The sequence below is a fragment of the Salarias fasciatus genome, chromosome 14 (assembly GCF_902148845.1).
Source record: "Salarias fasciatus chromosome 14, fSalaFa1.1, whole genome shotgun sequence".
NCBI classification, from domain to species: domain Eukaryota; kingdom Metazoa; phylum Chordata; class Actinopteri; order Blenniiformes; family Blenniidae; genus Salarias; species Salarias fasciatus.
Genome location: NC_043758.1, coordinates 29,240,905 through 29,262,601, shown reverse-complemented (window position 1 = coordinate 29,262,601; position 21,697 = coordinate 29,240,905). Strand labels below are relative to the sequence as shown.

The following is a 21,697-nucleotide window of genomic DNA, read 5'->3' as shown; positions in this document are numbered from 1 at the left end:
GGTTATTAATTTCCAATGCAGTAAAGGACAGAATTATTGCTTTATTGTAGGGAAACTAACATAACTGTCTTGATTGATTTAAAGGGTGGCTCCCATCGCGTCTCCATTTCTTCAGAAGATAAAGATCCTTTCCGATTCCGTCACATGATCCCAACCGATGCCCTTCAGATCAGATCCATGGCCAATGCGGGTAAATTATAAACACTGCTCTTTCTGTAAATCCCTCCTGATTGCTCTGTGAATGTAATCACACGTGAGCGCCGATTCCTCCCTCAGACGGCGAGGGCTCCTCGGTGTGTGAGATCGTCCACACCAAATCAGAGTCGGAGGGCAGGCCTGAGAGGACGTTCCACCTGTGCTGCAGGTGAGGAGGCTGACAGCCTGAGTCCCATCAGTAATCTCACAGAGTGATAACGTGACGCCTCCATCTCCGCCCAGCTCCCCAGAGAGCAGAAAGGATTTCCTGAAGACGGTCCACTCAATCTTAAGGGAGAAGCATCGCCGGCAGCTTCTGAAAACGGAGAGTTTGCCCCTCAGCCAGCAGTACGTGCCCTTTGGAGGGAAGCGGCTCTGCGCTCTGAAGGGAGCCCGGCCCGTCATAAATAGAGCAGGTAAATGTCAGGATGTGGCTGCGTTCACCCCACCGCACACGACTGGTTGTAGATTCATACAAGAGTGACTGCATCAACAGCAGAGTGGTGCTTTTTCTTCTCATTTTCAGTCAAAGCGGTCTCACTTCTGTTGTCTTAGGTGACATATGTATAAAGCACAACACTGCCCCCAGAGGTGACCAGTGGTACAACTGTACCATCCCTTCATCCTATCTTTACTTGATGGGAAAAGGAAACTCATTTGTGTGACTGTGTTTCTGCAGCATCCGCCCCGACCAGGACACTGGGCAGGAGGAAGCTGGTGCGCAACCGCTTCACCATCGACACCGACATCGTCTTCGACGGGGAGCCGGACCAGCAGGATCCGGCTTCTCCACAGGAGCCCGACTCCAAGCGGCCGCAGACGGAGGCCGACCCGGACGAGCAGCAGCAGCAGTCGGAGCTGTCGGGCGACACGGACCGCTGGGTGGAGGAACAGTTCGACCTGGAAGAGTACGAAGACCCCGAGGAGGTGAAAGAGACGGACATCCTCAGCGACGAAGACGACGAGTTCTGCCAGACGCCCAGGGCGTCGTCCTCCGAGGCCGGCCTGGAGTCCCCCATCATGGCCCTGTCCTTGGAGGGGGCGGAGACGGAGGAGAGCGAGAGCCTTAAGTCGCCGTCAGTCAGCGAGACTCCTGACGAGATGAAGCTGTCCGACACGGAGCTGCAGGGCGCCGCGGCCGACGACACCGAGGAAGATCACAATCAGACGGGGAAGGATGAGATCTGGGTGCGACGGGAGCAATCAGGTTCCACGTAAGAGCTGAGGAGGAAGTCGGATCAGGCTTCGACAGCTTTACACGAGCTCCATTACGATCAGTCATCACCAACAATGCATGGGCATTGATGTATATCGCACAGCTAGTAGAAGATATATCCCTCTTTAACGTACTTATGCTGAATGCTTTCTGTACAGGTTAGTGGAGCAATACAGGAATCCAGAGCGAGGGAGCTTCGTCCCAAATCAAATGCTGTGACAGAGGTGGAGTGTGAGCTTGGAGTGAGGAACTAATGGTACAATCATGGAGTCTAATCAGTTTGCTTTGATTGGCATGGTTTGCACATTTGGGCAGCATACTATAGTCCTGCCTGCTGTTGCCAAATTTGGGTATTGTAAGAACATTAATATTTGTTTTGTTTTTTTTTCGTCTGTGTGACTCAGAGATATTATCATAGTTAAGGGCTGTATATTATTTGTCCTTAAATAGAATAATTAATTGCAAAAGGACAGTTTTGTCTTGCATAGTTTACTTGTACATCTTCACATGGATATACAGTGACATGTTTGGGAACAGATTTGCTTAGTATGTACAATATATGATTTGTATCTCTTGTTTTAAAGACTAAATACATGTGTTTTTAGTCTGTAAGATATTTTGTTTATTCTCTTATTATTGATTTATGTAATAGCCTCTCAGAAGCAGGGGGGGGGGGATTTTTAATTTGTTTTAATTTAACGTAATCCTGTTTTACTTGAATTTATATTTGCTGTTTCATGCGTCTTTTGTTTACTGTGAAAACATTTTAGATTTGCTTTTTCAGTATTGCTACTCATTCAGTAACTCTCCACACACATATATACACTCTATATTGTAGATAATTTACACATCAGCTGCATTAGAAGAATCGTCATGTGCAGAAACACTGTTCACTGGTAATGGTAATTTTATTTATTCATTTGTATCATAATTTCTTAGCATCAAACTGCTAAAATAAACATTTTTTTTTTCCCACCAAGAAAGTCCAAATTTGCTCAAGCAATCAAGGGAGAAAGACTTGTAGTATGCCTGAAGAGTGGAAGAAGTCATAATTGTACACAACTCATTGTGCTACTAAGACTGCATTTTTATTACTGTGTGTATATAGAAAATGTATTGATATCATAATAAATACAGTTGTTTCCTACTTAAAATTCAAGCCCTTGCCTGGAGTGTTTCAGTGGTTGCTCTGGCTTCAGTCCGGCAGCTTGATTTCTCACCCTGAAAAACAATTGTGATGGGAGAAAAACACAATGGAAATGTGCTCAGACTCACTCAACAGCAGAGCGAAGCAGCCGGGCGGCGGAGGAACCCAGAGACGACAGATGCACAAGAAACGAGGGGAAACCTTGAAAAACGTTAAATCACTTTGAGAGTTTATGCGCTGCTGCTGTGTAAGTGTTTGAATGGAGGTGAAGGAGCTAAAACTCGTGTTATCCCTGAGAGGATAAAGCAGTGACTGGTTAGTGTGGAGCTTTTCGCTTTAGAGAAGCCAAAACTTCTCTTTCAGGAAACGGCAGCGAAACGTTCACACGCATTTTCAGATATCTGCTCTCATCTGGGGCTGCGGCACAGTGCTCCAGTGGTCAGTACTCTCTGAGAGAATCCACAGTTTGAGACCAGATCTGGGCGTCTTTTGGGGAATCTATAGCTTGATCGATAGACATATACACGTTTGTAAATAAATCTATTTTCAGTGCACACACACCAATATACTACAGATACTCATGGAAAAACACAGTTATCTGGTTCCACTTGACAAGTTGTATTTTCAGGCAATAAAAACATAATAAAAAAATTATGCAGATAAAAGACAAAAAAAAAAAAAAAAATTTAAAATTCTGAAATACATATTTGAATTAAAAAATGAGCAATAGTAAAATATGATACATGGTTTGCATGTGCCCCTGGTTTTAAAATAATCTAAAAATAAAACCTCAGTCAGTCCAAATGTGAGTAAGAGCAACAACAACAAAAAAAGAAAAACTTGCATGAATTGCAGATTTTTTTTTCTAATTTTTTGATTCAAGCACCAACCACAACTTATTAGATGTGTTTCAGTGAGCATGACAGGCTTTTTGTTTTCTTTTTTGCTTAAATTCTCTCTCTCTCTGAAATTCCACAATTTTAACACTATGTAATATGGATCCATATGATTTTTAACACTAAAAGATGATGCTACCCAAAAGAATCAGGGTGCTTTGCAGACAGAAAGCTGCCTGCAGGGAAGATAAATGGTGATCAATGAAAGACACTTAACTGGGATTTTTAATCACAATGCTGCAAAACCATCCTTATCAAATCCAAAATCATTCACTACATTGTTTTATTTTCCTCAGGGGCTTTAGTGACACAAAGTACTAAAATACATATCAACCATACCCTCTTTTTAAATTAGTCTTTAACTTTTAGATAATTCAAGATATAAAGGATGCATCATGCAATCCTTCAATTTGACGAAACTGATGTATATTTTCTGCAGCAGCAATAGCTTAAAGAAAAAAACCTTTCTGAATGGATTAATGGTTGCAGTAATGGTTGCATGCAAAAGACAACAAATATGTACGGATAAGTCATTTAATTATTTTCATAGTTATTAGAGATGAGGCGTTTTGAGGAACTTTTTTCTTGGTTTACTTGCCTGGAGTCCTATGAAGGAATTTCCTTCTGAGATTAATAAAATATTTCTATTCTGTATTGCCAGGAGCAGTCTATTTGGCTGCTGCCTTGTACAGGTGTCATCCTGAAAAGTCAACTTACACCACAGACCTGGGGCTGGATGCCCTTGGTGATGAAACTGGGATTTAAACCCTGATCTGACATTAAATAGGACGATAATGTGGGAAATGAAGAGAATCAGGATGAGAGACTGAGTTTGACACATACTGATAAGAGTCTAATCTCTATGCCCTCTAGTGGTGCTGCAGTGCAAAACAATTATCTTTCATGAGCTGGGAAACTAGTGGTTCGTTTTCTATACCTGAAGTATTCAACTTGAAGTCACAGAGAGCTGCAGACATTTCCCAAAAGGCCATGCACAAAACCCTTGAACTGAAGGAAGACATGCAGGAATCAAACATGGATCTTGGACCTGGAAACCAAATGATTCCCTCAGCATGTAGGAACTGACATGTGAAAGCGCGGCTGCACGACAGACACTGTAATCAATAGCTCTCACAGTCTTATCTCCTCCTTTTAGATCCCCCAGCTCTGTGGACAAGCCGTCACCGCCCTCTCACCGCCCCGTCTCATTCTTGTCAATCACCGGCCCCCGCCACAAAAGCTGCGGCGGCCCCTCAGACAGAGGGGAGAGATCACATCAGGCCGTCTGCCGTGAGCGGCAAAGCAGCGCAGCTTCCTCCTGTTAACGTCCTCGCCTCTCAAGGCAGATAAAACTGTGACTGTGTGTGCTTTGCCCTAAAAGAAGATAAATAAATATATATATATGTAAAACAATGCAAAATGCTTCAACAATCCTACTGCGAGCCAGGTGTGTGTGTGTGTGTGTAGTCATATCAGCATGCAGCAGGTGGCACACACTGCTTGTTGCAGTTCTGCGGCCCTCACACATCAAACACACTCAGATTTCATCCTTGATCATTCATCTCTTCTCCAAAATCCGTCACACATCAAAATTCACACGCGCATCGACAGAAATTAGTCCACAAAAGCAGCTCTGGTGTGTTTGTCTTCACGGCGACAGGTTTCCCAGCGTGAGTCGGTTTGTTGACATTCAAAGCAGCTGAGGATGTGACAATGGTATCAGTGAGAAAGAGAAAAAACCTGCTCAACAGGCTCCGCAGTTTCTGTTCCTGTACATCCACCTCCCTGCTGCTGCCTCGCATACTGAGCAGGGAAACCAGCAGGATGCTTCCTTCCACACACACAACGAGGTCTGAGTGGCTGTTTTCACATCCGTGGAATCACTTTTTTCAATCTGAATTTCTTCTTTGATCACGTTAAAAAAATAAAGAGTAATAGTTACTTCATGACAGCAGACAAATCCAGGCTGTCTGATAACATCAGAAATGACAAGTAGCTTTCTTTTAGCTGTCAGATGGAAAGTTCCAGGCATTATCATCAAACTTGTGCTTATTGAGTGATGCAAAGAGGTCATAAAAGTGCTCAAATATTAAAGTAGAAATAGAGATCCCTGTTTCAAATAAAGCATCACAGAGCAAATTAAACTTATTTTATTTTAGTAAAAGTAGATAAGTAAAATGCTGTACATTTTCAGAAGTGTATTGAAGTGTACATGTAAAAAGTAAAACAAACATCTTTAACTCTATATAAAGAGTTCTAATACATCTTTATTGTCATTTGATTCATTAACTGACTCATTTTCTTAAAAAAAAAAAATGATATGAACCTGTCTGGACTTTATACAAAACACTGTAGTTTTTCACACTTAAATTTTCCCAATCTAAACACGAAAAGCTTTTATCCAGATATTAGCTACTGATTTAAGTTTTCTAGTGAACTTTTTTAAATTCATCATTCGTTTCTGTGATCTGCTTTCTTTTACTGTTACTTAATCATCGGAGGCTAAAGCAAGTCTGACTAATGTAAAAGGAGAAAGTAAAGAATATTGGGTTCCAAAGTGAATGTGTAAAATAATAAATAAAAAATAATAATACATAACAGTAACTCTCCACTTGTTAAAAGGAAGGGCTCGTCCTGTAAACAGCATTTAAGAAATCAAAGCTTTTGCCATCTAAAACTACTCAAGGTTAATGTCATCTGACAATATTTGAAGCAAAATAAGGATACAGGGCTAAAACCACATAAATAATACAATTAAAAACTTCCACATAGTTTAAATTGATTACATAAAAACCCAGACATGCCGTTGAGAGACTGAACTTCTTCCATGACTTCAGCCAAATTCTCTGTAATCATTTATCAGGTTATAAAGTACTCAGAAAGTGAATGTAACACAAATGTCCGGCAAACAAACAAAAGGTTTGTTCTCATGATTCCAATTAATCTGTGAAAGTGTTTTTCACCTCAAATTAAATAGAACATTATTTTTATACCACTGAATACAACACAGTCCTCTCATGCTGATGTTACAGAGACACAGCCAAGTTACAGGTATGTATCGTGGTAACTGATTGTAATTCAGTCTCAGAGTGAAAACTTTCTGAATATTTCATGTTTCCTTCAATGAGTTGAAAATAACATGTAAATGCTTATACAAGCCCCTTTTGCACATTCACTTCTTACACCTTATACATATTAATATTTAATAATTAATATTGGCTTATTTAATTACATTTCTATTTTATCTTATCTTTAACATTCTCTTTACTAAAATCTCTTGTGTGTGGAACAACACCATCAAAGAATTTCCCTCTGGGATTAATGAATGATTAATGATTCTATTCTATTCTATTAGAAGAAAGCCTCGTAGCTCTCCATTTGGAAGATGTGAATCAACTTCACCCAAACCCTGGGTATGAAATGGTTTATTCAGGAACATGAAAACGTTTTAAATAAGGGTTATTCAGGTACGTAAACTCGGAGTAGGAACAGATCTTGTCAGAAAACATCAATCTTGTCATTTCGGGTGAGAAACTACAAAGAAATCACTCAAACTTCAAAGTCATTTCCACTGAACTTGCAGGTTTTTCTATTCGCCGAGTGAAAACAAATAATTCACGCCAGATTAATCACTGTTTCTGACTGTGGTTTGGGCTCAAGGTCAAGCTGAACCAGTAAGATGACATTACAGGCACAGCGATTCTATCTTGAGATTTTTGTGCTTTCGCTTCATCGGCCAGACGGCAGACGAGGCTGCGCCGCTCGGCCTGAACCATGCGGGCCAAGCTGGAGGTCCTGGCTCTGGTCCTGGGCTCCGTCGGCCTGATGGGGACCGTGGCCATCGCCGCGCTGCCCACCTGGAGGGTCTCGGCCTTCATCGGCGCCAATCTGATCGTGATGGAGGAGCTCTGGGAGGGTCTGTGGATGACCTGCTACAGACAAATCGACGTCAACATGCAGTGCAAAGCGTACGACTCTCTGCTGGCCCTGCCCCCGGAGCTGCGGGCGGCCCGGGCACTCACGTGCGTCTCCATAGCTCTGGTCGTCGTCTCCTTGCTCGTCACCGGCTGCGGGACCCAGAAGAGCATTTGCTGCAGCGACGATGTGAGGATGAAGAACGTGGCCCTGGCTCTCGGGGGAAGCCTGTTCCTGCTCTCCTCCCTGGCCACGCTCATCCCCGTCAGCTGGGTGGCGCACACCGTCGTCAGAAACTTTTACAACCCCGCCGTGGTGGACGCTCAGAAACGGGAGCTCGGAGACGCTCTCTTTATCGGCTGGGCCACTTCTGCCCTCCTGCTGATCACAGGCGTCATCCTCCTGTTCCAATACAGCAAGCGCACGTCAAAAGAACAGGTCTTCACTGGAGAGCATCTCATGACGGAGAAGGATGTGAAGAAAGAGGACAGCATCTACCTGCCAAGGACAGCGTCAAGCTTCCATAAGATTCAAGAATATGTGTAAACTCTCCTTCAGAGGACGGACTGCATGTTAAATATCCCTAAAGGGTTAAAATACCATCTCTGAAAGGTTGAAACTGAATGAAGTATGAATTTAAAAAAATGACTTTGCGTTTTGCAATCCTGATCTCATCATCTGTATCACGCAAACATGTTTCAGTGTTTCAGCTATAATCATTTGCATAAATTTTCATCAACGTCTGGCAACTGAAGACTGTGGCTGTATTATAACGAAAGAGAAATTAACTTTTTTTTTTGACATTTTTAATGTAATTTTGTCTGACAACTATCTGTCATTTTGTTCTTCATCATAATTATTGGATAACCAAGTGAACACTTCAACTTCAAAGAAGGTTTGCATAAATGTTTGTTCTTGTATAATTTTATTTCTACAATAATACAATCCCAACCTCAAAAATAAAACTAATATCCTGCAATTCCAGAGTCATTCTTCCTGCTCCGTCAAGTAAAATGCACAGAAAGACTCGTAACGAACGATGTTTTCAAGTGTTCAGATACAGTCACCTTCAGCAGAGCTGCTGGAAACTGAGCTGTTCAGGCTCATAAATGAAACCGATCCTCCTCAAGTTTCTGTCTGCGACACCTTTTCATCAGCTCAGGTTACTAAGAGAAGAGCAGGCGCTTTAACGTCTGTGATCTTCCATCGGCTTTCAGGCTGTGGGACAGAAATTTTTAGTTCAATCATCAGTTTAACGAACAATGATGAATAAAACACAGTATTTTAAAACTCAAATGAACATTTGTATCATATTTACAAATCATTAATAAAATGTATGTTCCAAATGCTAAATATTTTCATTTTCTTACCAAAATTAATTAAGAGACATATTACTTTTTCATAATTAAAAAGTTTTTATCTTTGTTTCTCTGACAACTGATTTTCTTGCTCATGTCTTCTTAAGCTGATTTCTGTCTTTAAACTGCATTTTGTACCTTTAAACATGCTGCTGACGCCTGTCGTGCTCTACAGCAACACCCACAGTGTGGAAAACAAACGGGGTGCAAAATTCAGTTTGTGTTTTCACACTTAATTTTACTGAACAGTGACAGTAAAGGGCATTAAAATTTTTCTAATGCAGAGTTGGCTAATTCTGAAAGCTAAAGAGAATTGTTTGTTTTTAAATATAAATTCATCTTGTTAAAAGAGCATTTTTATTGTGATGTGAATGCAGCACATTACTGTGGATTACAGCTGGCAAAAGCAAGAACATTTTCATATTTATGAAATATTTTGTAGAATGCTTCCTGTTTTTCTCAGATTCTTTGTTCTAATAAATATTAAAAACAAAAAAGTAGAACTTGAAATGTGTTGATTGCCTCTTTTAAACTCTAAAAGTAAGGGTATATATACTTCGATCCTCAATGTTTGTTGTTTTGGATTAAATGTGATTACTTAATCTCCTAGTGAATGCTGGTAGCCTTTATTCATCTATTCAAAACAAGCAGATCTTCTTGATGACTTTCAGACGGCCGTAAAGCTGCCCAACCAGTAAGGCCGCATTGCAGCATTAGCATATTTTTGTGGGTGTATAAGTTCGTCGACTTGTTCCTCTCCTCAGACTTGTTTTTGAGCCGTGAGAGAGCAGCCAGAGGTCCGCCTTGCCGTGGCTCTCTGCTTCAGCCGAAATGGCCTACACCGCCTACAGCGGCTACACCAAGCCGCCCCAGTCCTACGTGGGGTCTTACTACGACGAGAAGGCGCCGCAGACCTACGCGGACTACCAGGACTCGGTGTACGAGGAGAAAAAGAAGCTGGAGAAGAGGAAACGCCGGAACGCCATCTGCTGTGAGGTGGTGGCGCTGGTCATCGGCTTCATCGGCCTGATCGGAGTGGCGGCCGTGACGGGGCTGCCCATGTGGAAGGTGACGGCCTTCATCGAGGAGAACATCATCGTGATGGAGACCCGCTGGGAGGGCCTGTGGATGAACTGCTTCAGACAAGCCAACATCAGGATGCAGTGCAAGGTGTACGACTCCCTGCTGTTCCTGCCGCCGGACCTGCAGGCCGCCAGGGGGCTGATGTGCGCCTCGGTGGCGCTCACCTCCTTCGCCCTGATCGTGTCAGCGGTGGGGATGAAGTGCACCAAGGTGGTGGACCACCGGGCGCGCACCAAGCACATCGTGCTGGTGGCCGGAGGCTGCCTGTTCCTCATGGGCTGCGTCACGACGCTCATCCCCGTGTCCTGGACGGGTCACGTCATCATCAGGGACTTCTACAACCCGCTGCTGATCGACGCCCAGCGCAGGGAGCTGGGCGAGGCGCTCTACATCGGCTGGGTGACCTCGGCCCTGCTCTTCTCCGCCGGGGTGATCCTGCTGTGCCGCCACGCTCCGAGGACCCAGGACCCGGAGGAGAGGATCGTCTACAACCCCGGGGGAAGCATCTACCAGCCGGCGTACACCTACCAGCCGTACACCTACCAGCCCGCATACACCTACCAGCCCCCCTACTCCGTACCACCACCCGGATCTGTAGCATACACACCGACGCAATACTAGACAAGCTAGGACTAGTGAAGAAAACCGCCACGATTTTGCACGTCTGAATGAGGATGATTACTCATAAAAAGTCCCATGGCGGTTAAAATGAAATGGACATTTCTTTTTACAAAGTTGGACGAGTGCTTGATGTTGTAAGACGTTACTGTGTGATGAATCACTGCATGCTTTGTTTCCTCATGCCTTTTCCCACAGAGCCACAGTCTCACAGAATATTTGACAAGCTCAGTAACGTGACATTTACATATTGAAAACTTTTTTTTGTTTCGCTTTTGATTAAACAAACGATGCACTGGGATTTTATTTAAGTTATAAACCTCCAGATGATGTTTGTTCACTGCTGAGGTCTATTTCTTATCAATGTACATAGTTTTCCAAAATGCTGACCTAAATTAAGGTCAATTGTGGTTACGAATAAAGTGATAAAGCTGATTAAAAAAAAAAAGAGAGAGAGAATCTTGCTTTTCTTATTAAGAGAGACAAAACCAATGGAGAGGTAAAAGTTTGAACATTTTAGTGTTCATTTCCTGAATGTGAAAGGAGGCCTGTTTCAGTGACGTGTAAGTGAGAGGCTGTTATGCTATCTCTATTGTCAGTGGAAATGTGCCTAAACTGGTAAAACCAGGCTGCTGGAGCAGGTCCACCCACAATGCAAACCTACTGAGAGATTTTATTTCAACCGAGCCAAACACTGCTGCTTCCTGATACAAGAGAGAGTCGACACCAGAAATCCAATACTGACAGCAACACACAAGATTCACACCTCCATCTACTGAAAAACACACAGACAAGAAATAGAAACGTGCAACAGAGTTTGTTCTGTAGCTGTTTGGTGTTTTTCAGAATAACCTGTCAGAAAACATCATCCCCTGAAGTGAAATATGGCAAAATGGAGAAAAAAAAAACGACTGTTTAAACAGAACAGATGGATTTCTTTGATAACTCCACTAGTTACACATTAATGAATCAGTTAATCTTAAACATGTTAGAAACTAAGTTTCAGGGACGTTTGTGTGTGAACTCAGACATAACAATGTAAATCGATACTTTTGAATAAACAAAAAGGGAAGCTCGCAGCTGTACTTGGAGTGTGTGTACAAAAGCCTGCGGGATTTAGTTTCCCAGCAACAGGTTGCAGCCTGAACCCCCCTCCCTCCCCAGCAAAATGTCCACAGGGAGGTGGCCGCTCCACATCCAGCTGCTCCTCCTCCATTTGGATGCAAAAACCTTCAGTTCGTAGAGGAAATCGGCTGCTCCTTCTGTGCGAGGAGACGAGATGGCCAACTCGGCGCTGGAGATCGTGGGCCTGTTGCTGACCCTCATCGGGCTGATCGGGGCGGCGGCCAGCACGGGGATGCCCATGTGGAGAGTCACGGCCTTCATCGGGGAGAACATCATCGTGTTCGAGACCCGATACGAGGGGCTGTGGATGAACTGCTTCCGGCAGGCCGACATCAGGATGCAGTGTAAGGTGTACGACTCGCTCCTGGCCCTGTCGCCCGACCTGCAGGCGGCGAGGGGCCTCATGTGCTGCGCCCTGGCGCTGGGCGGCCTGGGCCTGCTCATCAGTTTGCTGGGGATGCAGTGCACGTCGTGCATTCAAAACAACGACCGAGCCAAGCGGGTGGTGCTCATCATCTCGGGCTGCATGGTCATCATGGCCTGCATCTGCGTCCTGATCCCCGTGTCCTGGACGGGTCACGTCATCATCAGGGACTTCTACAACCCGCTGCTGATCGACGCCCAGCGCAGGGAGCTGGGCGAGGCGCTCTACATCGGCTGGGTGGCCTCGGCTTTCCTGTTCGCCGGAGGATGCATGTTTCTCTGTTGCAACCTGCAGTCTGACGAGAAAGGCTCGGAGCGGTACGTGTACAGCAGGAACTCGGCCTACACGGCTTATCCTCCGCAGCCTCTGCAGCAGCTGCAGCCTCAGCAGCTGGTGCTCATTCCCCAGCCTCAGCCTCAGCCTCAGCCGGTGCTGTCAAGACACCCATCGACTAATTACAGCTATCACAGCAGGTACCCCTCGGTCCGCAGCGGGGTCGCCTACCTCTGAACACCGGAGATGACTGAAATAACGGGGATCAGCCGGTCTCCACATGTAAGAACCTGTCATTTCAACCAGGACTGTAATAAAATCTGTTTGAAATAAGTACTTTTCATATGAATGCAGGTTTTTCAGATCAATGTCCTTATTATACATATTATTTTTAATGTGATGCTCCAAAGAACTAACAACACATTCCCAATCTTACCAGTGTGAATCAATGCATTACAATGATAGAATTTTATAATATCAGCATTTTTTGGGGTGTGTGTGTGTGTGTGTATGTGTGTATGTGTGTGTGTTTGTGTGTGTGAGCATGCTGTAAATAGCAAGAATGTTTGCTTTCACTGTAAAAAATGTTTTTAGTACATATTGAGTCGATACATATGTTTGTTTTTTGTTTTTTTTACTTTTGAACCAATTTCCATGTGAATTTCACAGTTAGGATAGTTATGCAACTATGTTAGCAAAAAAAGCACAAACACAGCCGTGTTTCGTGAACCTGTCCTTCTTATTTTCTTTCTCAAATGGAGTTACCTGACTTTCCAATTTACCTTTAAATGAACAGCAGCAATTATGACAGTTATTTTGTCAAATCAGAAAGTACAGGTAATGTTACTGTGGAAGAAAAAACAAACCTCAAAGAAAGTTCAGCATCATCTTAGTCAATTTAAGACACATGATTCACGTTTACATACATATTTACTTTTAGTTTCTGCATTGTGTCATTTCCTGAATTTCTGTAGTTCTCGGGTCGACTGATTCTTCGTGACATGCAGGGTTAGGACTGCTTGTTAAAGGCGTGGACTCAGAGAAAACAACCTGACACTGTGATCATGTGATGCACATTTGAAAGTCGCTCCACATTTCCATGCGGAGCGCTTTAGAGCAGAACATTTCCTCAGAGTGAGTTCATCAGCTCTCACACTGTGGTCACTTTATCGCACTTTTATATCATTCAAATGAACAGCAGCTGGAATTATCTGTCAATGAAACTCATTTCTTTATGGTCTGGAAACATTTGGTGTTGATTCTTATTGCACTTCTAGGTTAAACTGAGAGTTTATCACTGAGCATTTGGAGCTATTCTTGCACTAATAATCCCTCTGTGTCAAGTTTCCATCTGGTTCTCCAGAATATGTTCATGAAATAGAAACAAGGCAGAGTTTCACAGTGTGAGCAGGCCTGTGTGTGCACCGTACATGAATAATGATGTGTTGGTCTTGTTGGGAAACTGTTTCTGCAGGTATCATGATTGTTTTAATCCAATGTATCTGACCTATTTCAACTATTTCACTTTTATATCATATAAAATGTACTTATCTTGGTCTCAAGTTCATATGTTTATGATTTTCTGATCACTTCATTGCATTTTTACGTTATTTTACTTTTTTAACCTGTTATGTTTTAAGTTTGAAAGAAAGTTTCAATTTATCTATTGTCATTTTACATGTTTTTAAGGATCATATTTAGAAATAGATAAAGTCTTGAATGAAATGTGTTCACTGACCTTCAGATTTTAACATCACCTATGTTACTGGCTGGGCTTTTTTGTATAACACTTCAGTTTTGGTACAGAATGACAATCTGTACAGTATGTGGAACTCATTACCGACTGAGCTGGAAGTGGAGTGTGTTGACATGCGCTCCCTCTCATTTCATTACCTTGAAGGTCATCTCTGCTCCCCGGTGGGCAGTGAAAGAACTGCAGGAGCGGCCCTTTGGTGTTTTCACTGTTTGCTTCTGAATTTGTAATACAAAAAGAGGGAGGATGATTAAAAACAGTTTAAGCGATTAAAAAGTTTTCTGAATCCTTGAGCAGTTTGCCTGGTGTGGCCTTGTGTGTGAAACTGTTGGCACTGATATTTACTACCGCCATTGTCGGAGAGACTGTAAACACAAAACAAGGCTGGATCCCTCTGAGCCAACCAGGTGTCTGCAAACCATCCTTCCCATAACAGACGACCGTCTGCAGAAACAGCTTGTTTCAGATGAGATCCTGACTGCGTCGGACAAGTCACTGATTCACCCTCCAGAGTGGACGTGCGCTACTTGGTGGATAGTTGGACACTGAGCAATGGTTCAAGGTGTTTCTGAGATCGCCGCGATGTGCGTCGGCCTGATCGGGCTGATCGGGGCGGCCGCCGCTACCGGGATGCCCATGTGGAAGGTGACGGCGTTCATCGGGGAGAACATCATCGTGATGGAGACGCGCTGGGAGGGCCTGTGGATGAACTGCTTCAGACAAGCCAACATCAGGATGCAGTGCAAGGTGTACGACTCCCTGCTGTTCCTGCCGCCGGAGCTGCAGGCCGCCCGGGGCCTCATGTGCTGCTCTCTGGCCTTGTCGGGGCTCGGGCTGCTCGTGGGTATGGCCGGGATGCGATGCACTTCCTGTTTTCAGGGCAACGAGCGGGCTAAGACCATCATCCTCATGGTGGCGGGCGGGATGCAGTTCATGGCTTCCTTTTCTGTCTTCATCCCCGTGTCGTGGACGGGTCATGCGATCATTAGGGATTTTTACAATCCCTTGCTGATTGATGCCCAGAGGAGGGAGCTGGGCGAGGCGCTCTACATCGGCTGGGTGACTGGAGCCTTTCTTTTCGCCTCTGGCCTGCTGTTTGTTTGCCGGCGGATGCCTTCGGACAAAGGCTCGTTCGACGTTTACCAACCACCTCAGCTACTCGGCTACAAGCCGACGCCCGCTAAACCAACGCTGATGCGGTACCATCCTCTGTCTACGGTTTCCAGCCTCCACAACTCTGCTCAGACTTACATGGGACAACAACTCCCAGTGCCGCTGCAAGGCGTCCCTCAAGCAATGACGAACGACGGAGTGCTGCTCTACAACCCCGGCCCTCCTGAAAACGCCTCGCTGTTGTACCAACACAGCCACCGTCCTTCAGTGCAGAGCTCCCATCACGGAGGAAGCATGTACACTCCAGGGAACTCGCTGTACATCAGCCCGACCACCACACCCTTTTCTCTGACTTACACAGGCAATCCGTCTGCATCCTACCAGTCCAGCTTCCACCCGGTTCCACACACTCCCATTTTTATAGGATATAAGGAATCGAGAGCAGAACCAGAGGCTCACAGCGGGATCAGGCCTGGTGTATACATATAAAGACAACCTGGAGATTGAGGAGAAAACTGTGAAATGAAAAGGCTTCTGCTAATATTCGGATTATTTTGATACTCGGTATGAATAACGTTGCTTGTTTTTACTTTCAGATTTTCTATTTACATTCTGTAAAATCATTTAAATGACATGTGAACAGCCTGTATATGACTGGGAGACGAATCATTACCCTGAATGACTTTCCCTGAATACCAATTTGTGGAAAATTATGTTTTTGACACATCAGAGCCCGATGTTGAGCAACTCTGGAACATCTGTTCATCAGTTCTTCATGGTTTTATGTGACAGGGTTTTCTTTTGTTTCTTTTTTGGGGTATTTTACTATTGTTGACTATTAAACTATATTAACCACCAGTCCAGTATAATCAACTAACTTCTTAAATCCCTACTATTTAAGTTAATTTGTGGTAATAATAAAATTTTGTGGACTTATCTGTTGAAGAGCTCTTAAAAGTTAAGACAGACTCATAGATCTTGAAAACGACGTGGAAACACGTTGTGAAAGTCCACACACACTTGTTCTCATGTTGACTGCAGGACCCAGAAAAAATAACAGGCAAATTTTGTGAACTTTGATCATTATCGAGTGATTTGCATGAGAAAAACAACTTTCTGTGTTGCTTTTGACATTAACCAGAACAAACTCCTGATGCTTTCATTTTGCACCACTAGATGGCCCCAGAGGACACGATGAGTCTGCTGAAATGTGGACAGCTTGTGAAACAGTTCCTGCTGTCACAGCAGGTGTTGGAAGAATAATTTCCTCTTTCCATTGAGTTTTATGAGCTGTCAGATTCACCAGATAAATGTTTAATATAACACTAAACTTCAAATAAAAGGAATAATTTGAAAACATGACCACCTGGTTAATGCTCCAGGCCATTTAGAATTATTATGAACAAGCTGGAGAGACTGAAATCTTCAATTCTCCCACCTGGAGTTTCAGAAATATGAGGTTAGGAGAAAGTAAACTGCACAAAATGTTTAAATTAATGAAAGGACACAGAGGAACAAAAAGCAACCTTTCAGAAAACACCCGATTTCTTTTCCTTGGTTCGGAGCATCAGTACTTCCGTCCCAGGTCTCTCTGTTTCAAGGTATAAAGCAAAGTGGGTTTAAGGTAACGTGAACACATTTTTATTTAACCACAAGACTGTGTCAGATGAATGGTCTGAGGTAGTTAATCTTCAAGGGAGCATCACCAACCAGTTTGAAGATTAGATTTGCGTTTCCATCAGGACTGGAGCAAAGATTTAATCATTCCTCGGTGTACCAAAGCAAAGACGTTGTCGAGGTCGAATGTTGCCAGATTTGAAGTTAATCTTCAGGACGTATCCATGTTTGCGGATCAGCGGCTTGGCTGTGCCCTCAATTGAGCGCCTGTACGGGAGGGACGCTCAGCCGACGTCAAGCCAGCAGAGGACGCTGCAGCTGATGCAGGATATGAGGAGGGGTGGATTTCAGTATAAGAGGAATCATGCTGGAGCAGCAGGGGATGATTTCAGATCCATTTGCAGCTTAGATTGACACCAGGAATTCCAATAAGCAAGAAGCATGTATCATGGGATCGCATGTGTCACATTTAAGGCACTTGCTGTTCATTGTTTTTAAGAAAAACTGCAAGTTTTGGCTGAAATTTCTCAGGAAACCTGTTTTTTCCACTGCTGTCGTTTCCAACGTCCCGCCTCTTATTCTGAAGGGCGACAGAGGAAGTTGTGAGATGTGCTTGCTCACCTGACAGCAGGACTCCAGAGCTGGTCCTCCTCCTCCTCCTCAGCTGCAGCCTCCAATTCAAGTGTGCACCGGGAAAAAAAACACATGATAAGAAGGACTGTGAATATGGGAAGCAAAACCTTTCTGGCACATGAAGGATTGTAGAATGGAAAAACTGGAGGTTTTCTGATCAGTTACCAGTGGAGTTTGGTCTTCTTCTTCTTCTTCTTCTTTTGTCTTCTTCTCATCACAATGTGTGAGGAATGGATGTGGGTCGGATGCCAGTTTATTTTCGTTATGGATACAAGGACTGGCAAGTTATCAGCATGAATTACTGAGGGGAGATAAAATTGATATAAATGTTAAATTGGAATCGGGAGGAATGACCATGGTGAAAAGGAACGGACTGTTATTTTCACTGCTGTACTTCATGGCAGAGTTTTGGCTCGCTTCACAGCAAGTCCTGAGAATTGGTAAGAAATGTCCTTTTTTCATTCATGTTATCCCTAATTGGCTTTTTTTTTTTCTTTTTTTACTTTGCTAGGGCAGGCTTGTATCTTTTCTTGCACTTGTATTTAAGAAAGCAATGAAATATGACTTTCTGCATTATTTCAATGTCATAACAGCACATCTCACTTTACTCTCCTGTAAAATTAAATCGATAACAATTGCATTTAAGTAAAGACAGGGTAATAAATAAGATTGTATTATGTGTGCATGCAAAGCAACGATGTCTATTCACTGTGACTGTGCAGCCAAGCTGCTGTAGGTACATCCCTGCATACAGAATAGCATTTAACTTCTGATGCCTCGAACAAATGTTTCAATCAAATTATTTAAATGGTATTATAGAGAGTCACCGAGTAGTCCTGAGTAATAAAGCACAGCAGTCACTATGATTCTGATGCTGGAGCTTATTGGGTTTATAATACTGTCGTCCTGTCAAAGACTCTCCCCTCATTTCTTGTTTTGTTTGTGTAAAGTGATGTTTTTGGAAGTATCAGATTTTCTTTGGCTTTTTCATTCGTCCCATCAGGGAAACACTGAGGACAAAGTGTGTGGCGGGCTGTTCGACCGATTTTAAATCAAATTCATGTTAATCCACTTTGCCTGAGTCTCTTCCTTCCATGTTGACAGCTCAGGCCAGGCGGAGACGGGCGATTAACTTGGCCTACAGCTGCATCTGAGAGCACATACAGTTGGCACAATGGCGTCTCCGGCACACGCAACGTGAAAGAAATACTGCGGGGAAGAATACAGAGTGGGCAGGCTGGGTGAAACTTTGAGATATCGAGCTTCTCCCCTTTGAGACAACTTTTTAAACGTGATGCTCGCTGATGAACTGTGACGTCCGTGATTGCTGATCTGAGTCCAGAGCTGACGAGAACTTCTCCTTCTGCTGGTGTAATTAAACAGAGCTGGAGCTCCAACCATCCCTCCTTTGATCGCTGATGTAACTCTGCAACAATGAGACGGTGTTTGCGAGCAAATTAAAGCTCCCTGCCTCTCTGCTCCTCTGTCATTGGCTCGCCGCTGCTCCTCTCATAAGTTGCATCATAAAAATGACTTTTTTAAATTAAACCCGGAGGACTCTGCTCTGCTTAATGCCCAGGGCAGGTCTGTAATTTTCTGGAACGTCTTCACTTGGCTTTTTTTTTTTTCTCCTTTTTTAACAGTTTAATAAATGAGCCGTTGCATAACTTTTAGGGCTAATAGGCCAGTGCCGCCACCGGGTTTCAGCCGTCCCGATCCGTGCTCTATATTGTTAATCTCTCTCAATCATCTATCACTCTCCGAGGCCACCTAATCTTTGTCATTCTCCTCATGACCCGCACACATCATAATCTCCTCCATATGGTGTGTGGCTTGGCTCAATTAACATTTCTCTGTCTTGGCAAGTGTTGGCATCAGATTGCGATCAGACTGGCTTCCCACTCTTTTCACTGGGGTCAGTAATAATGGTAAATCTTCTCCCCGAAGCCCTTAAACAACTAACACTAATCTTCTTTATGCAGAAAAGTCTCTTCCCCAAATATGGTACTTAGGCTCGGACCAAATCTCATCATTGGGGAGAGCACAGAGGCAACAGCTTGTGGCTTGGCTTCTGCTATAATTTGCTTTTTTTTTTCTTTCTTTTCTTTTTTTAAATGTCCCTTTCTCTTGCCTGTGTGTTGTTTAGAACTGATGATTAATTAAAATAATGTTTACCCAGCGAGCATGTGATGTGAAATCAGCCATCCTCCCCACTTTAGTAGCTCTGCATTGCTTATTTAGTGAATTAGTTGGATTTTCCTGACATTATTACAGAAAAAAAAGAAAAAAAAAAAACCCTACGAGTTCACAGTCTTAATGTTTTGGTGTTGGTTCACAAGCAGCCATCCTCCCGAACAGAGAAACCTCAGTGCTCCACATCAAACGAACATAGTAGACTGGTGAGACCCTCCTCATTCATTCACAGTCTGGCTCGCTCCCAGCGTGGAGTGCTGCTGGTGGTGCTGTCGGGGTGGGGGTGGGGGTGGGAGGTCTTATTGGGTCCTGGCCCAGGATGGGGGGGCTGGGAGAAAGCAACAACACTACGTCATTGTGTCCCTCTGCCTTAAAAGACTCTCCTTCATGTGATAAGTGCAACAGAGTCACAAAAACAGATTAAATACAACCATCGCTCTCACGTTAACTTTCACGTTTCTGGATTATTAAAGGTCCGCACAGCTTCTTAAATGTGAGCCATGATGTATTTCCTGTTCCCGGCACTGAAGGAAGAAGCAGAAGTCTATAAAAAGCTCAGCCTGAAGGTTTATCAGCATTCGCCTGCAGCACGAGCAGAATATTTTGCTTTTGTGACCTCCTAGCATGCATTACCCCACAGCATCGTCTGCCCTATTAAAAAACACAGATGGAAATTCAACGATTCTCAAAATTATATCAGAAATTAATTAATACTATCTATAAGAAGAGCTTATATTCATTTCTTGAGCATTATTTTCACTATATGTCGTCTGTAACAGCCACACTCTGTGGAGTTTGAACATGACATATGAAGGAATAAAGAGATTTTCTTAAAAATGACCCAAACCAATTATAAGCAACACACTGAAATAGCCAGAAATGGAAATTTACAACCCCATAAAAAACACTGAATGACATTTACTTAGATATGTACTAATATACTTTTTTTACATTTGTGACATTTTTAAAGAAACTCTGAACAATCGTCAGATTGTGCAGTTTGAATGTTAGAAAATATGTTGAAAAGTTTTTAACAATGACCAAAATCACTGAAATTTCAACATGTATGAAGAAAAAAGGCTTTTTCCTTAAAAACAACCCTAATTTGTGATAAGGCATCCATTTTTACCCACAAATAAATACTCTCAACCTTAGAGTGATGCTGAGTTACTGATTTATTAAGATACTCTGTGTTAAAAATGACCAAAATCACACATATTTCACTATGTGCAAAGTGAAATTGACTTTAAATCTGATACATGTGGCATGAACGTTACATCAGATTAAATTTGAAAGTTGTCAGAGCCTACGGTCCAATTTCACGTCACAATCTTTCAGATTAAGAGATGACTTGTACCGACTGACCTTAGTGTTGTTGTGATAGCTTTTAACTTGTCATTATTTGCACTGCATTGCCTTTATTTGCTGTAAAACTGCACATTTGGAATCTTATCTTATGTAGTCTTAAAGAAATCAATAAGGTACCCAGACTGGGAGCAAGCACCTCCTTTCTAATCTCATTTTGAACAGTCATCAAATTTATCTTTATGGATTTTGAAGGAACAAAAAGTTTTCAAAGATGGTTACTGTTTGATAAATGGTTCATTTATATTAATTCACAAAATGGCTTTAATTTCCTGTTTAAGGACTTTGATTTTATTAAAAAAAAACCTGTTTTGTCAAATCAACTTTTCTCTTTAATGTTTAATCTGAACATGGAGAGGTGTACTTCCCTCAGGAGAAACTACATTAATTTATCTTTATTTCTGCATAAATAATCTTTTTCAATAAGTGCACTTATCAATGTGGCACGGTCAACCAGAGCCAGCAGAATTCTTCTTCTGTTACTGTTGAAAATGGATTCAATTGAAAGTGGACAATTGTTATAATCCATGAAATGTAGATGTGCGGAGTCAGTGAGCCCCGATCCCATGACCCAGTTCAGAGGTGGATTGAAAAGAAACAAGCCAGCACGGCAAAGACGCAGGTTTGTTTACAGCCACGTCCTCACAGATACCCATTAATCTGATCCACACACCTACTCTTATTGAGTCTTACACAATCAAATCAGTTAATTGGCAGAATCATTTCAATTCACAAACAGATCTCTCGGTGTTACAAAGAGCATCAAAAAAAGA

The 21,697-nt window shown here is 42.9% G+C and overlaps 6 protein-coding genes across 8 annotated transcripts in view; all 6 read left to right on the top strand.

The window, feature by feature from the left end:
- LOC115400337 (T-lymphoma invasion and metastasis-inducing protein 1-like) overlaps nt 1-2,570 on the top strand; it is a 43,220-nt gene extending 40,650 nt beyond the window's left edge. For both annotated transcript variants that reach the window (XM_030108142.1, XM_030108144.1), the window contains 4 exons: nt 85-190; nt 277-364; nt 439-611; nt 875-2,570. In XM_030108142.1, the coding sequence (XP_029964002.1) occupies nt 85-190; nt 277-364; nt 439-611; nt 875-1,413 (906 nt within the window). In that variant the 3' untranslated portion in view covers nt 1,414-2,570. The remainder of the gene's footprint in view (nt 1-84; nt 191-276; nt 365-438; nt 612-874) is intronic.
- Nucleotides 2,571-7,180: 4,610 nt separating this feature from the next.
- On the top strand, nt 7,181-9,021 carry LOC115400343 (claudin-17-like). The gene has a single exon (XM_030108151.1). It carries the CDS (start codon nt 7,229-7,231, stop codon nt 7,913-7,915), a length of 687 nt encoding a protein of 228 aa, XP_029964011.1. The 5' UTR covers nt 7,181-7,228; the 3' UTR covers nt 7,916-9,021.
- Nucleotides 9,022-9,481: 460 nt separating this feature from the next.
- LOC115400341 (claudin-8-like) lies at nt 9,482-10,876 on the top strand. Its single transcript, XM_030108149.1, has one exon. The coding sequence runs from the start codon at nt 9,559-9,561 to the stop codon at nt 10,429-10,431; it is 873 nt and encodes a 290-aa protein (XP_029964009.1). The 5' UTR covers nt 9,482-9,558; the 3' UTR covers nt 10,432-10,876.
- Nucleotides 10,877-11,672: 796 nt separating this feature from the next.
- On the top strand, nt 11,673-14,289 carry cldn8.1 (claudin 8.1). Its single transcript, XM_030108150.1, has one exon. It carries the CDS (start codon nt 11,708-11,710, stop codon nt 12,485-12,487), a length of 780 nt encoding a protein of 259 aa, XP_029964010.1. The 5' UTR covers nt 11,673-11,707; the 3' UTR covers nt 12,488-14,289.
- Nucleotides 14,290-14,429: 140 nt separating this feature from the next.
- Nucleotides 14,430-17,428, top strand: LOC115400340 (claudin-8-like). The gene has a single exon (XM_030108148.1). The coding sequence runs from the start codon at nt 14,556-14,558 to the stop codon at nt 15,603-15,605; it is 1,050 nt and encodes a 349-aa protein (XP_029964008.1). The 5' UTR covers nt 14,430-14,555; the 3' UTR covers nt 15,606-17,428.
- A 144-nt stretch (nt 17,429-17,572) lies between these two features.
- The window catches only part of LOC115400338 (glutamate receptor ionotropic, kainate 1), a 34,266-nt gene continuing 30,141 nt past the window's right edge, over nt 17,573-21,697 (top strand). For both annotated transcript variants that reach the window (XM_030108145.1, XM_030108146.1), the window contains exon 1: nt 17,573-17,806. In XM_030108145.1, coding sequence (XP_029964005.1) covers nt 17,716-17,806 — 91 coding nt within the window. In that variant the 5' untranslated portion in view covers nt 17,573-17,715. The remainder of the gene's footprint in view (nt 17,807-21,697) is intronic.